Source organism: Artibeus jamaicensis, unplaced genomic scaffold, assembly GCF_021234435.1.
Source record: "Artibeus jamaicensis isolate MK-2021 breed Jamaican fruit bat unplaced genomic scaffold, CSHL_Jam_final contig_1803, whole genome shotgun sequence".
NCBI lineage: Eukaryota > Metazoa > Chordata > Mammalia > Chiroptera > Phyllostomidae > Artibeus > Artibeus jamaicensis.
Window position 1 is genome coordinate 2,871,528 of NW_026521356.1, and position 13,524 is coordinate 2,885,051.

Here is a 13,524-nt window from a genome sequence, read left to right on the forward strand (position 1 = left end):
TGGTCCCCATGGGCCAGAGTCCACATCAATAAAGAATAGAAAATCAATAGAGAGAATCAACAAATCTAAAGTCTCATCTTTGAAAAGGTCAACAAAACTGATAAACTTTTGCTTAGACTAACCAAGAATAAAGGACTCAAATTACTGAAATTAGGAATGAAAGATGGGATATCACCACCTACTTTACAAAAATAAAAAGGACTATATACACACAATCAACAGCAAACAGGCGACCTATAGAATGGGAGAAAATAACTGCAAATCAAGTATCTGATGAGGAACAAAAAACCCAATTAAAAAATAAATAAAGAACTTGAATAGATATTTTTTCTCCCAAGAAGATACACAAATGGTCAGTAGTATATGAAAAGATACTCATCATCACGTATTATTAGGGAAATGCAAGTCAAAACCACAATTAGATACCACCTCACTCATTAGGATCCCTACTATACCAAGGAAACAGAAAATAACAAGTGTTGACAAGGATGTGGAGAGATTAGAACCACGTGCACTGTTGGTGGGGATATAAAATGGTGCAGCTGCAATGGAAAACAGTATGGCAGTCCTCAAAAAATTAAAAATAAAATTACTTCATGACCCTGAATTCTAGTGCTGCATAGATATCCAAAAGAATTAAAAGTAGGGTGTCAAAGAGATATTCATACATCCATGTTCACATTAATGATGCTATTATTGTAGATAATAGCAACATTATTCATAATAGCCCAAAGGTAGAAGCAACCTAAGTGTTCCTGACAGATTAGTATGTAAATAAAATATGAGATACATAATATATATATATGAATATTATTCAGACTTGACAATGAAAGAACTTCTGACACATGCTACAACATGGATGAACCTTGAAGTCCTAATACTAAGTGAAATAAGGCAGTCACAAAAAGCCAAATATGTATGATTCCACTTTATAAGGTACCTAAAGTAGTCAAATGTATAAAGAAAGCAAGGAGAATGATAATGGCTGAAAAAAGGGAGAATGGGGAGGTGTTGATTAATGGGTATAGGGTTACAGTTTTACATGATGAAAAAGTTCTGGAATTTGATTGCACAACAATGTGAATATACTTACCACTACTGAACTGTATGTTAAATTTTAAGTGACGTGTATTTTACCACAGTTAAAACAAAACTTAGCTGAAAGCTTCAATAATCAAAACAGTATGCTACTGGTAAAGGTACAGACATATGGATCAACAGAACAGAATTGAGAGTCCAGAAATAAATCCTCCCATTTATGGTCAACTTTTTGTCAACAAGGGTGTCAAGACAATTCACTAGTAAAAGGATAGTCTTTTTAACAAATGGCACTGAGACAACTGGTATCTACATGCTTTTATATGAAGGTGGACCCAAAACTCACAACACATAGAAAAATTAACTCAAAATGTTCTCAAAAATTAACTCAGAGACCTAAATGTAACAGCTTAAAATTATAAAACTACCTTATAAAAATATCTTAAGAAAACATTGTAGTAAGTCTTCATGACCTTGACTTAGACACTGGTTTCCTAGATACCGGTTTGGTTTCCATGATACCAAACACACAAGCAAAAAATAAAAATAAAAATGAGAGAAATTGGATTCCATCAAAATGAAAAGCTTTTACTTCACAAGACACCATCAAGAATGTGAAAAGACAAACACAGAATGAGAGAAAATAGTTGCAAATTCTTTGATAAAGGACTTATAACTACTCTTACAACTCAAAAACAAAGAAACAAGTAGCCCAATTTCAAAAACGAGCAAAGGATTTAAATATACATTTCTCTAGCCCTGGCTGGTGTAGCTCAGTGGATTGAGCGCAGGCTGAGAACCAAAGGGTTGCCAGTTCGATTCCCAATCAGGGCACGTACCTGGGTTACAGGCCAGGTCCCCAGTGGGGGCCACGTGAGAGGCAACCACACATTGATGTTTCTCTCTCTCTCTCTCCCTCCCTTCCCCTTTCTAAAAATAAATAAATAAAATCTTAAATAAATAAATGCACATTTCTCCAAAGAACATAATCAAATGGCCAATAAATACATGAAAAGATGCTCGACATCATTAGCCATTAGGAAAATAAAGTACTGATACATGAGACAATACAGGTAAACCTTGAAAATATTATCCTAAATGAAAGAAGCTGGTTATGAAAGACTACATCTTGTATAAGTCTATCTATATTAAATATCCAGAAGAGGCTAATCCATAGAGATAGAAGGTAGAGTACTGGTTGCCACCAGCTGTGGTGGGAAAATAAAGAATAATTGTTAATGGGTTTACGGTTTCTTTGGGGGTGATGAAATGTTCTAACATTGGATAGTGATGGTATTTGAACAACTCTGCAAACAGTTAAAAATCACTGACTTGTATATTTTGAAATGGTAAATTTTATGGTATATGGATTACATATCAATAAAGCTATTAAAATAATACATATTTAGCTTTTAAGAAAGTATGAAACGTACTTTTTTTCTTGATGACCTAAATAAGTCACTCTAAGTGTTAAATTGGAATTTATAAATAAAAAATAAGGAGTTTGTACTTACAGCTTTGCTCTGCAATTTGTTGAAAGAATATCTCAAGGTATCAACTGCTTCTGATTCTTCTTTGGTTACTTCAACTTCAAATCTGTTTAAAATAGCATAGGCTTCCTGTGGAGTAAGGGTGGAGCTCAAAAACATCAAAAGGAAAGTGTCCAATGATTTAGATGGCTTCTAGAAACACAGGCCTATGTCTTAGAAAGCAGACTATTCCAGGAAACACGTTTCCAACATTAAATGGGTTAAGAAGCACCTCTAGATTCTCACTGACATTGGTATTGACTCCAGATCCTCAGCCCTGAATCTGCATTTGGTAGTGCCTAGGTGATTCTGATGGAAATGCAGACAGATGACACTGAGACACTACCCTAGGAAATACGCCTAGAATCATTTTCTGCCTCTCTCTCCTCCTTGATCTTGTGTCAACACCATGCAAAATATTTTCTCATGCTCTATTAAAATGGTGAGCAGGCTATATAAGGAATGGAACGAAATGATGATATGGGAGATACACCAAAGGAAAAAAACTTCAATGATTAAAGAATGAATTGGCAACTGGCTTTACCAAAAGAATTCATGATGAAGAACTGAACTTCTGCAGTCAGGAAAAAAACCACTAAGATAATTTGTTAAATCTTGAAGAATGGGTGGTCGGCATCCAAAATTCCCAATTACTAAGATTTAAAGAAGTAGTAAAAGTGAGAAATTCATTACCTACCAAAAAGTATAAACTCTAAATGGGTTCAAGATGCTGATGGTGTCATGAGACTGGGTGCCAAAAGGGGGCTGTGGAGATGCCAGTTCCCCAGGCAGGCAATAAGGGAATGCACTCTCTATAGAGAATTTTTTAAAACAGTAATAAAATGAATTAAAAGCCTGATTTTTATTATCATCATGGGCCAGAAATTCTAAGTATTAGTTGTAAAATACTTATGGTAGACAGAATAATGGCATCCTCAAAGTTATCCACAACCTAATCTCCAGAACCTATGGTTATCTTACATGGCAAAAGGGGCTTTGTAGGTGTGATTAAGTTTAAAAATGTAATTATCCTGGGAGATTATCCTGGGTTAACTGTGTGGGCCCAATGTAATCACAAAGGTTCACACAAGGGAAAGATGAAGGCAGGAGGGTAGGAGTCAAGGATGTAATGACAGAAGCAGGGGCAGGAAAGATGTCATTGCTGGAAGGGGCCACGAGCCAAGATTGTGGTCAGCCTTGAGAAGCTGAAGAAAGCAAGAAATGGCTTCTTCTTTAGAGCCTCCAGAAAAAAATGCAGCCCTGCTGACATATCAATTTTAGCCCTATATGGCCCATTTTAAGACTGCTGATCTCCAGGACTGTAAAGTAATAAATTTGTGTTGTTTTAAGCCATTAAGTTTATGGTAATTTGTTGTACCAGCAATAGAAAGTAAATACAGTTCTAGTCCCTAAAGACATCTGCTGACTTAAGTTCCAACAGTTTCCCAGTGGAACTTAAGCCTAAGTGGACCACCCCCACCTTGCTGCCCACGGCATGCCACCGGTCATGAGTGAGACCTACAACTGGTTTCCAAGGAAACACAAAGATATTTGGAGAACTCGCCTAATATGTGAGACAGTGCAACCATTCCCTGCCATAAAATGTTGGCACCAGCATAAAAAAAAGAACACTGTTTATACCAGTACAGTATTATTAATATATTAATATTCCTTTGTGTACTGTACATAGTTGATAATTGTCAGAATACCTCCAAAGATACCAACACTAGAAAGCAGAAATAGGCAGTGTGCCATAAAATACATAAAGAAATACATTAACAGAATAAACTTTTTAGTGTGTCTCTATTTTGTTTTTTTAAAAATAGCATGTCAAGGGTAAAAAATGCAATTGTTCCTTACTTCAATTGGTCCCAAAGTCATGTCCATTTGAATTTCATTATCACGGATACAAGACAAGGCTTCCATTGCAAACCTGACATCATCTAAATCACGAATAGGTCTAGATAACTTTTTCAAGTATTCATTAATAAATGCTATCATGTCTGACATTTTCTTTTTGTATTCTTCATTCAGATATCGACACAGTAACATCTTCCATGCCTTAGCCTCGATTGACAAGGCCAATTTCATTGGTTCTGGTGAAGACAAGAAAAGATCAAAATGGAATACAACAGATATTCTGAAATGATTTATTTTTAATCTGAGCATCTGTCACTGCAGTATCCCATTTGATAATCACTAACCACATGTGGCTTATTAAGCACTTGAAAAGTAGTCTGAATTAAATGCACTGTAAGGTTACTAGGTTTTGAACATTTCATTCCCATTCCCATGGGGTATATTAAGCTGTGCACGAGGACACTACAGTCCGTGGAGAAGAATTTCGGAAATTACTTCTAGCCCTGTGCGATGGGAACCTGGCTCTGTTTTTGGCCATCCCATTAGCAGCCCTCGCTCCTCACCCCATTTTTTCTGGGTAACCCCACACAGTACAGTGTAATATCTTTTTCGTCTGCCAAATCTGCCCATTTTCCTGTTACAACACTTTCTATCTTCTGCGCATCATTAGAGAATATATATAACCTGACACTGTACCCCTAGCTGATTGTCTCAGTCAATCTTGATATTTCATGTACTAATCAGAATCCATTCTTCTGAAAGAAAAGTCATGCACAGAGGGAAGAAATGACAGTCACAGAGAAAGGATTTTCTCAGCTTCCTATATTGTCCCTGGTTCTGGTCCATTCTTAAAGCTCAGTTGCCTCTTGGATTCTGGAATATACTTTTCCCCCTTCGTATAGCTCAAACAGGTTTCTGTTCCTTGAAAATAAAACAGTTCTAACTAGTCAACTCTACATGATCAGTCCTTACCCATTCTCCTTTTATCTTCTCAGCACCCCTAGACTTCACAGCCCTGCCAAGACTAAAACATAGTTGCTCCCCTCTCAGCTTCCAACAGTAACCCTGAGAGGGCGAGGGAGCTGAGGAAAGCACAGCCTGAAGAGAGACACACCGCCAGCTTGTTGACTGAGGCTCTGAGACCCTGTCTCATGAGGTCCACACCTCCTGGGCCTCTCTTCTTCCTTTCCTCGGGCCCCAGAGATTCAGCCTAGTTTCCTCTTTTTTTAATCTAATTATTGTCACCATTTTTTTTAGTTCTCTCTAGGCGCAAGCTCCTGGCCAAATAGAACACTTGTGCTACAGTTAATTTTTGTAATAAGGATCATAATGCTAACCACTATGAGGAAACAGACAGAACTTAAAATAATATGTAGAGTACAGTTTCCGAAATGCTATAGAAGTTCTTGTGATTACTGCCCCTGATAGAGTCTTTGTTTCTATCTAAATAATGGCCTCAAGATTTGAGATTCTTCTCCAAATTAAAGATATGATAGTATTAGTATAATACCAGTATAACTATTATAATTAGTATAATAGTATTATATCTTCCTATAGATAAAATAGTATTTAATCTTTATTGAACATTAACTATTTGCCAGGTATTTTATAAAGTAGTTCACGAGATAGGTGCTGTCTATCACCGGCAGAAGAGGGGTCAAATAACTTCGGTAGCCAAATTTGAGAGCCACAGTTACCACTGACTACTTGAGCACAGATCTGAAAATCTGATTAAGGTGGATAGTTGATGTAAAATAGGTCGGTCATTCAAATATTTTGAGAATAAAATCTCACAAACTTAAGACAAGACTGATTGTACCTCTGTAACCATGACAATAAGTAACCACCACAACCAGTTTTAAACCCAAACCATAGACCAATTCACCTTAGTTCACACACTTTTGCAAGTTAATCAGTGTCAGCCCCTCTCTTCTGAACATCAACCAATCAGGAGGAACATACTCAAACAAACCCTCCTTTGAGTGCCAACCAATCAACAACAGCCACACCTGAGCAAGCATCCTTCTGCAGAGGATGTTAACCCATTTAGGATCACAGCCTGAGACCTGTAGTCTGCTCTGCTGCTACCACTGTGTCTGACCAGTGTAACTCTCCCTCATTACAGAAAGCAATAAAGTCAGCTTGGGCTTTTTATTTCAGACATCAAATGGTTGTCTCATCATCCTCTGACACTCTAATCCCAGCTGGATTAACTTCTCAGAAGACCTCAAACTATCTACAACCCCTCCTCTGTACTTTTAGTTATTTGACTGCCAATCAAGGAACTGCAACATATTAAGTGTATATTAAGCCACCTTGGTATAAGATATATAAAGGTACATATTACATAATGTACATATTTTATATATGCATGTATAGTACAATATGAATAATATTAGTGGTCCAGAACATGCATATTATGTATATAACACATACATGAACAATATTAGCAGCCCAGAAATATTTAATATTTATACTATTCTACCAAGTTAGCTTAATGACTGCTTTCTAAATAAAGTAACATTTCATGTAAAAATACAGATATTTTATAGATTATTGTTAAAATACCTGTATGCAACTCAAGTGCTCCCACAACAATAATAGGCTTCAATTCATCAATCTCCTGTTCAAAAGTGGCATAGTGCAGAATTTCTGATCTGATTTCAGTCAGAGAGGGGTTGTTAGCCAAAAACTCCTGGAGTAAGGAAACAATGTTTTCTTTAAATTCGACAGTACAAATCTTACACTTATAATAGTTACATTAGAAAATTGTACTTGCTTATGTACTTTTACACTTGTATGTACTATCAGGCCAGGGGCTTGATAAGGAAATGGATGAACTAACTGTTAGCCTTGGAGGAGAGGCTATGGGAGGGAACTTCACAAAATAACAGGAATGGCTGTTCAGAGTTCTCAAGTTTCCTTGAGTCTAACCAAAAGTACAGCTGAGTCTTTGTAAGTGTGCCGCACCCTGAACACCTGCCCTCTGGGCAGTCTGGAACACGACAGCTACTCAATTGCTCAAGCAAATTAAACATAATCTGCCTGAGCCTCGCTATTATCAATTGCCTCATTGTCAATGTGAGAATTACACACAATATAACCTGTTACATGCTTTGCATTTATAGGTTCTTGACCTCTGCTCATGAGCTCCTGTCAGTATCACTGATGTTTTCTTAGTGTTCCCACATGCATTAGATATAAACGATTCAAACCCCAACTGCATTACAAGTAGCAGAAATACACCTTCACTTTCACATCTCGGTCCTCTGTCCAGAGTGTCTTGTATTTCTGAAAGTCCTGCAGGGCCTCATTGGCCACTTTTCTTAGAGAATTAACAGAAGAAGAGAGCAGGAGGACCAACTTGGAAATATCCTTATGTTCAGCTACACCTGGATAAAAATTCTTCAGCTTCCTTGCAGGAATCATTTCTTCAAAAGATCCTAAAAACAGATGTTTTTTTAATATAGATAACATCTATATTCTACTTTAAATATTATATCAATTTCAATATTTATAGACTTTTTCAGGCTGTATTTTTAAAGACTCTCCCTCTAAGCAATTAAGAGCTATTTTCTTGCTATCTTCACTTATTCTAACTAAACTATTGACTAACTAAATGATTGAGGTCTAAATTTCTTTAATATGGAAAAACTGTGTTATTCAGAGGAGAGAAATAAAAGAAACTGATTAAACCCCTCATGAACATTTTTTTAATGTCTTCCAAGGAAAGGTCAAAGAGTTGAAATTGCTACCTTCCAAAACAGCATGGTGGTTAAAGGGGAGGCACGACATTTATTACCCACACAACCTTTGGCCAGTTACTTAATTTTCACAGAGATACTTGTGAGAATGAAATGAGAAAACATATATTTGTCTTCGGCTAGGCATGTGGGATACAGAGATCATCCAATCACTATTAACCACCACTATAAACATCTCTTGCCAAAATATGGTCGTCACAGCCTTGACGAAAATCCTCAAGTATTTTCCATCAGAGAGCATACAGATAGATACTGCTGTTTGGTTCAAACAGTGCCTTACTTTCTATAATAGGTGTTAACAATTAAAAATCATGTGATTTCACACAAAATTCCAGATTACAGCTTTTCTCTTAAAATGGTTTAACCTGGCAATACAGTGCCCACATTCCGTCATGGCAACAATTAGCTGAAGCCGAATAGTATCTCCTCTAAGGCCAGTCACTCATTTGTTCTTTTGTCTTATATTTAATCAAAATTACAGCATAACAAAATGGCAGGGAATAGGCTTAATTAAGTTAATTAACTAATTGACTAACATGGCACGTCTGGGTAGTTCTATCCCTTTTACTGCATGAAAGTATTCCATTGTATCAATATACCACTTTTTGTTTACCCATTCACCAATTTTGGACATCTGGGTTGCTAGCACTTTGGGGCTATTACAAATAATGTAGCTAGGAACATTCACATACAAGTCCTTACATGAACATCTGATTTCATTTCTCTTAGATAAATTCTTAGGGGTGAAGTTGCTGAGCCAAATGGTAAAGATACATTTAACTTTTTAAGGAGGTGTCTACCTGGTTCCAACATGCTGTACCTTTTTACACACCCATCAGCAATCCATCAGAGTTCTGTGTATATGTACATATAGAATAGAATGTGTACACACAAATATATAGAATGTGTGTGTGTGTGTATATATGTGTGTGTGTGTATATATATATATATATACCCACTATTAACTTATGCCCATTTACATAACTACTATTACGATAGAATATAGAATAGCAGGTATGTAGTTTAAGATACATTTAAGGTTTCCCATATGGATAAAAGTCCCTAGTGCCATTCATTAAATAGTATATTCTTTACCCTGTGATTTGTAATTCTATCCAAGTCATAAGCTAATTTTCATATATGTGTTTCTGCTGTCTCTGTCCTGTTTCACTGATCTATTATCAACTCTTGGACCATTAAAAGATTTTCTGAATTAGTTTGACTTTGTAATACTCCTTGCTATTTGGCAGGCCCCCTTACCTTTTTCTCTTCACCAATTTTTAAGCTATTTCTGGCTCTTTGTACTTCCATATGACTTCATAATCAATTATTAAAGTTAAATTAAGGAATTATAGAAAAATTCTGCTGTAATTTTACTGGAATTGTATTGAATGTGTAAGTTAATTAAGGAAGTGTCTTCTTCATGTCAAAAATTTATTCTAGTATTCCACGTCATTAAATAATAATCATTTTCTCCAAAAATGGTGTGAAAATATTTTTTTACATTTATAAAGTACTTCATGGTCAGATATAATTAACATAATTGTATTACATTTTAAGTGAATTATTGGCCAGTATAGAATTACTCTTTATTTTATATAATTGGTCTTTATACATATATATTACTAAACTTTTTAGTTATAACAGTTGTTTCTAGATTCCTTGAATTTTCTATGCATTATCATTAAGTAAAAACAATCTTAGGCTTCTTTTCCAATTATTATTATTATTATTATTTTTTAAGATTTTATTTATTTATCTTTAGAGGGGAAGGGAAGGAGAGAGGGAGAGAAACATCAATGTATGGTTGCCTTTTGTGCGTCCCCTGCTGGGAACCGGCCTGCAGGGAACCTGCCTGCAACCCTGGCATGTGCCCTGACTGGGAATCAAACCGCGATTGTCTGGTTCACAGGCCCGCGCTCAATCCACTGAGCTACACCAGCCAGGGCTCCAATTATTATTTTTTAATATGTTTTATTGATTATGTCATTACAGTTGTCCCATTTTCCCCCATTCATTCCCCTCCACCCTCGCCTCCATTCCCCCCCTTTAGTTCATGTCCATGTGTCTCAAGTCCTTTAGATTCTATATTTCCCATACTATTCTTGCCCCCCCCTTCTATTTTCTATCTACCGTCTATGCTACTTACTCTCTGTACCTTCTCCCCCCTTCTCCTCCTCCCACTCCCCTGTTGCTAACCCTCCATGTGATCTTCATTTCTGTGGTTCTGCTCCTGATCTAGCTGTCCTCTTAATTTGCTTTTGTTTTAAGTGTGGTTGCTAATAACTGTGAGTTTGCTGTCCTTTCACTGTTCATATTTTTTCTCTTCTTTATCTTAGATAAGTCCCTTTAACATTTCATATAATAAGGGCTTGGTGATGATGAACTCCTTTAACTTGACCTTATCTGAGAAGCACTTTATCTGCCCTTCCACTCTAAATGAAAGCTTTGCTGGATAGAGCAATCTTGGATATAGGTCTTTGGATTTCATGACTTGGAATACTTCTTTCCAGTCCCTTCTTGCCTGTAAGGTCTCTTTTGAGAAATCAGCTGACAGTCTGATGGGAACTCCTTTGTAGGTGACTGTCCTCTTATCTGTTACTGCTTCTAGAATTCTCTTCTTCATTTTAATCTTGGCTAATGTAATTATGATGTGTCTTGGTATGTTCCTCCTTGGGTCCACCTTCTCTGGGACTCTCTGAGCTTCCTGGACTTCCTGGAAGTCTACTGTCTTTGCCAGATTGGGGAAGTTCTCCTTTGTTACTTGTTCAAATAAGTTTTCCACTTGTTGCTATTTATCTTCCCCTTCTGGCACCCCTATAATTCAGATGTTGGAACATTTAAAGATGTCTTGGAGGTTCCTAAGCCTCTCCTCATTTTTTGAATTCTTGCTTCTTCATTCTTTTCTGTTTTGAATTCTTGCTTTCTTCCTTCTGGTCCACTCCATTGATTTTATTACTAGATTTGTTTCCATCACTATTGGTTCCCTGTGCAATTTGCTTCATTTCACTTAGTGTAGCCTTTATTTTTTTATCTAATTTGTGACTAAAATCAACCAGTTCAGTGAGCATCCTGATCACCAGTGTTTTGAACTATGCATCTGATAGGTTGGCTATCTCTTGGTCCCTTAGAAGTATTGGCTCTGGGCTTTGAGCTGCTCTTCTGCTTGAGCCACTCTTCTGCTTGAGCCATAATGTCTTGGTCTGTTCGCACCTGTTATGTATGAGGGGCGAAAGCTTAGGTGTTCACCAGGGTGGGTCAGCCCAGTAGCTGGGTTGTGACTGGGGACGGGGTCAGAGAGGGAGCTATGACATTTTTCCACTCTCTCTCTCAGATTTTGGTCCCCTCTGCTGCTTCCCACAAGCAAATTTGGCCCTTCTGGTGTTGGTTCCTGGGTGGATGAGCTTGTATACATTCTAGGACCCTGTGGGTCTCCCAACGAACTCTCCTGTGGGGCTAGGAGCCTCTCCCGGCACCTCAGCCCCTGGAAGTTTTTCCAATCGGTGTTTTTAGGCTTTATTTCCCATCACTGGGGCCCTGGGTTGCACAGTCTGTCTCACTGACTATTTTTTAAACTGCCTGGTTTCTCTGCGCACAAATGTGTGTCCGCGGTCAGCCAGCCAGCTGCCTTGCGAGCCTTACTGGGTTTCCATCTGCACTGGCCAGGGTCATCAATCACTGCCTTCTCCTGCCAGGACCCCTCTCAGCCCCTGCTGACTCCACCCCTCTTACTGGTCTGGATGAATGGTTCATTGTTGTCAGACTTCAGTACAGTTTACTTTTCTGTCTGTTTGGTTGTGTTTTTGTTTCTAAATCTTTGTTGTCTTTAAATTTAGTTGTGCAAAGAGGCACAGTGATTCCCCCTATGCCTCCATCTTGGCTGGAAGTCTCCAATTATTATTTTAATTTTTATCATCTGACTTCATAGTGAAGATCTCCAGTAAAATATTGAATAAAAGTGATAATAGCAGGCTTCTTTCTTTATTCATTTTAATGGAAAATAAATACTTAGATTTTTCCATGGACAGCATTATCAGAAAATTCCCTATATTCCTAGTTCGCTGGAGGATATGTATGGGTGAGTGAAATATATGTGCAGAGGCATATATGACAAGTAGAATACATTTATTAAAGAATTAAAAATATATAAAACATATATTGATGAAGAAAAAGAATTTCTATGTACTCAGCACCCAAGTTAAGAAGAGAATGCCAAGGTATTAGGAGTCCTCTCTAGGACCATCTCCAATCACATCTCTTTACCCCTAAGTATCCATTATCCTGATTTTTCTTTGAAGATAAACTCAAAGACAATCTGATGTCTTATCTTTAAATAATATGTTGTTTAATTTTTTTTAAATTAGCTATATGGACAAACATAACTATGAAAGAAAAACATTAATTGTTCATATTAGATGAAGGCTCCAAAGATAAAAGAAGCTAGAGTCTCTGGATCTAGGCTTGCTTCCGCTTTCCACAAGTTTACAAAAGTCCTTTTTGGGGAAGCCATGGGGTAGGATCATAAGTGAGTCCTATATAGAAAATATAAGTCTCACCATAATCCAGGCATCTGGCAGTGCTGTGTTTATAAGCTAAGTAATGGATGTCCAACAGGAATATGGCCAGGACAGTGGGGTAACTCATAGTCTCCTAGATCACAATACTTTCCTCCAGTTCTCAAATGTAGGTCAAAGCAGAACACTTAAAAGAGTGAAATAAGTTTCTTTGGCTGACCTAGGGCAATGAGAGGAGAGCAGCAACTTCATCAGCGCATGTGAAAGCAAGCAAGCACAGACGAAAAGATGGACCAGGTGCACACAAGCATTCAGTCTTCGAGTTAAAAGACAGTACAATGGCACCAGGCATCTTGATGAGGGCAGTGAAAACTTGTCTACACTGCTGGCCCTCTAAGCTTAGAATACAATTGTTATTGTGTACTCATCTTTGATCATTTAACTGGGAATTCCCTTTTTTCTCTCACTGTATTTCACTCCTGTTCCCTACATCCCATATCTTCTTCTCTTCTTTATTATTTTAGTTTCTCATTTTGAAAGGGTACAACCTTTGGTAACTTCATAGAAAAGGGTGCATTAAAGGTAAATTTTTAAAGACATTCAATGTATAAAAATGCCTTTATTTTATCATCATACTTTTAGTTGATAATATGGCAGAGAATAGTTTTTATTTGCAAGCTTGTTGTTGATTAATCCAAAGACTCTTGCACCTAGATGCTTTTAGCTTTACATTTAGTCTGTTATAATAATAGAAAACATTGGACTAAAAGTAAGACCATTGGATTCTAGTCCTCTTAGCTGAGTTCATTCCTAGGCCAT

At 37.1% G+C, this 13,524-nt stretch overlaps 1 protein-coding gene across 1 annotated transcript in view; it reads right to left on the bottom strand.

Annotated features, from left to right (window-relative positions):
* The window catches only part of DNAH8 (dynein axonemal heavy chain 8), a 313,373-nt gene that overhangs the window by 231,465 nt on the left and 68,384 nt on the right, over positions 1-13,524 (bottom strand). The window contains exons 24-27 of the mRNA XM_053671408.1: positions 7,674-7,870; positions 6,996-7,122; positions 4,428-4,663; positions 2,553-2,657 (exon numbers count right to left, since the gene is read on the bottom strand). Of these exons, the coding sequence (XP_053527383.1) occupies positions 2,553-2,657; positions 4,428-4,663; positions 6,996-7,122; positions 7,674-7,870 (665 nt within the window). The remainder of the gene's footprint in view (positions 1-2,552; positions 2,658-4,427; positions 4,664-6,995; positions 7,123-7,673; positions 7,871-13,524) is intronic.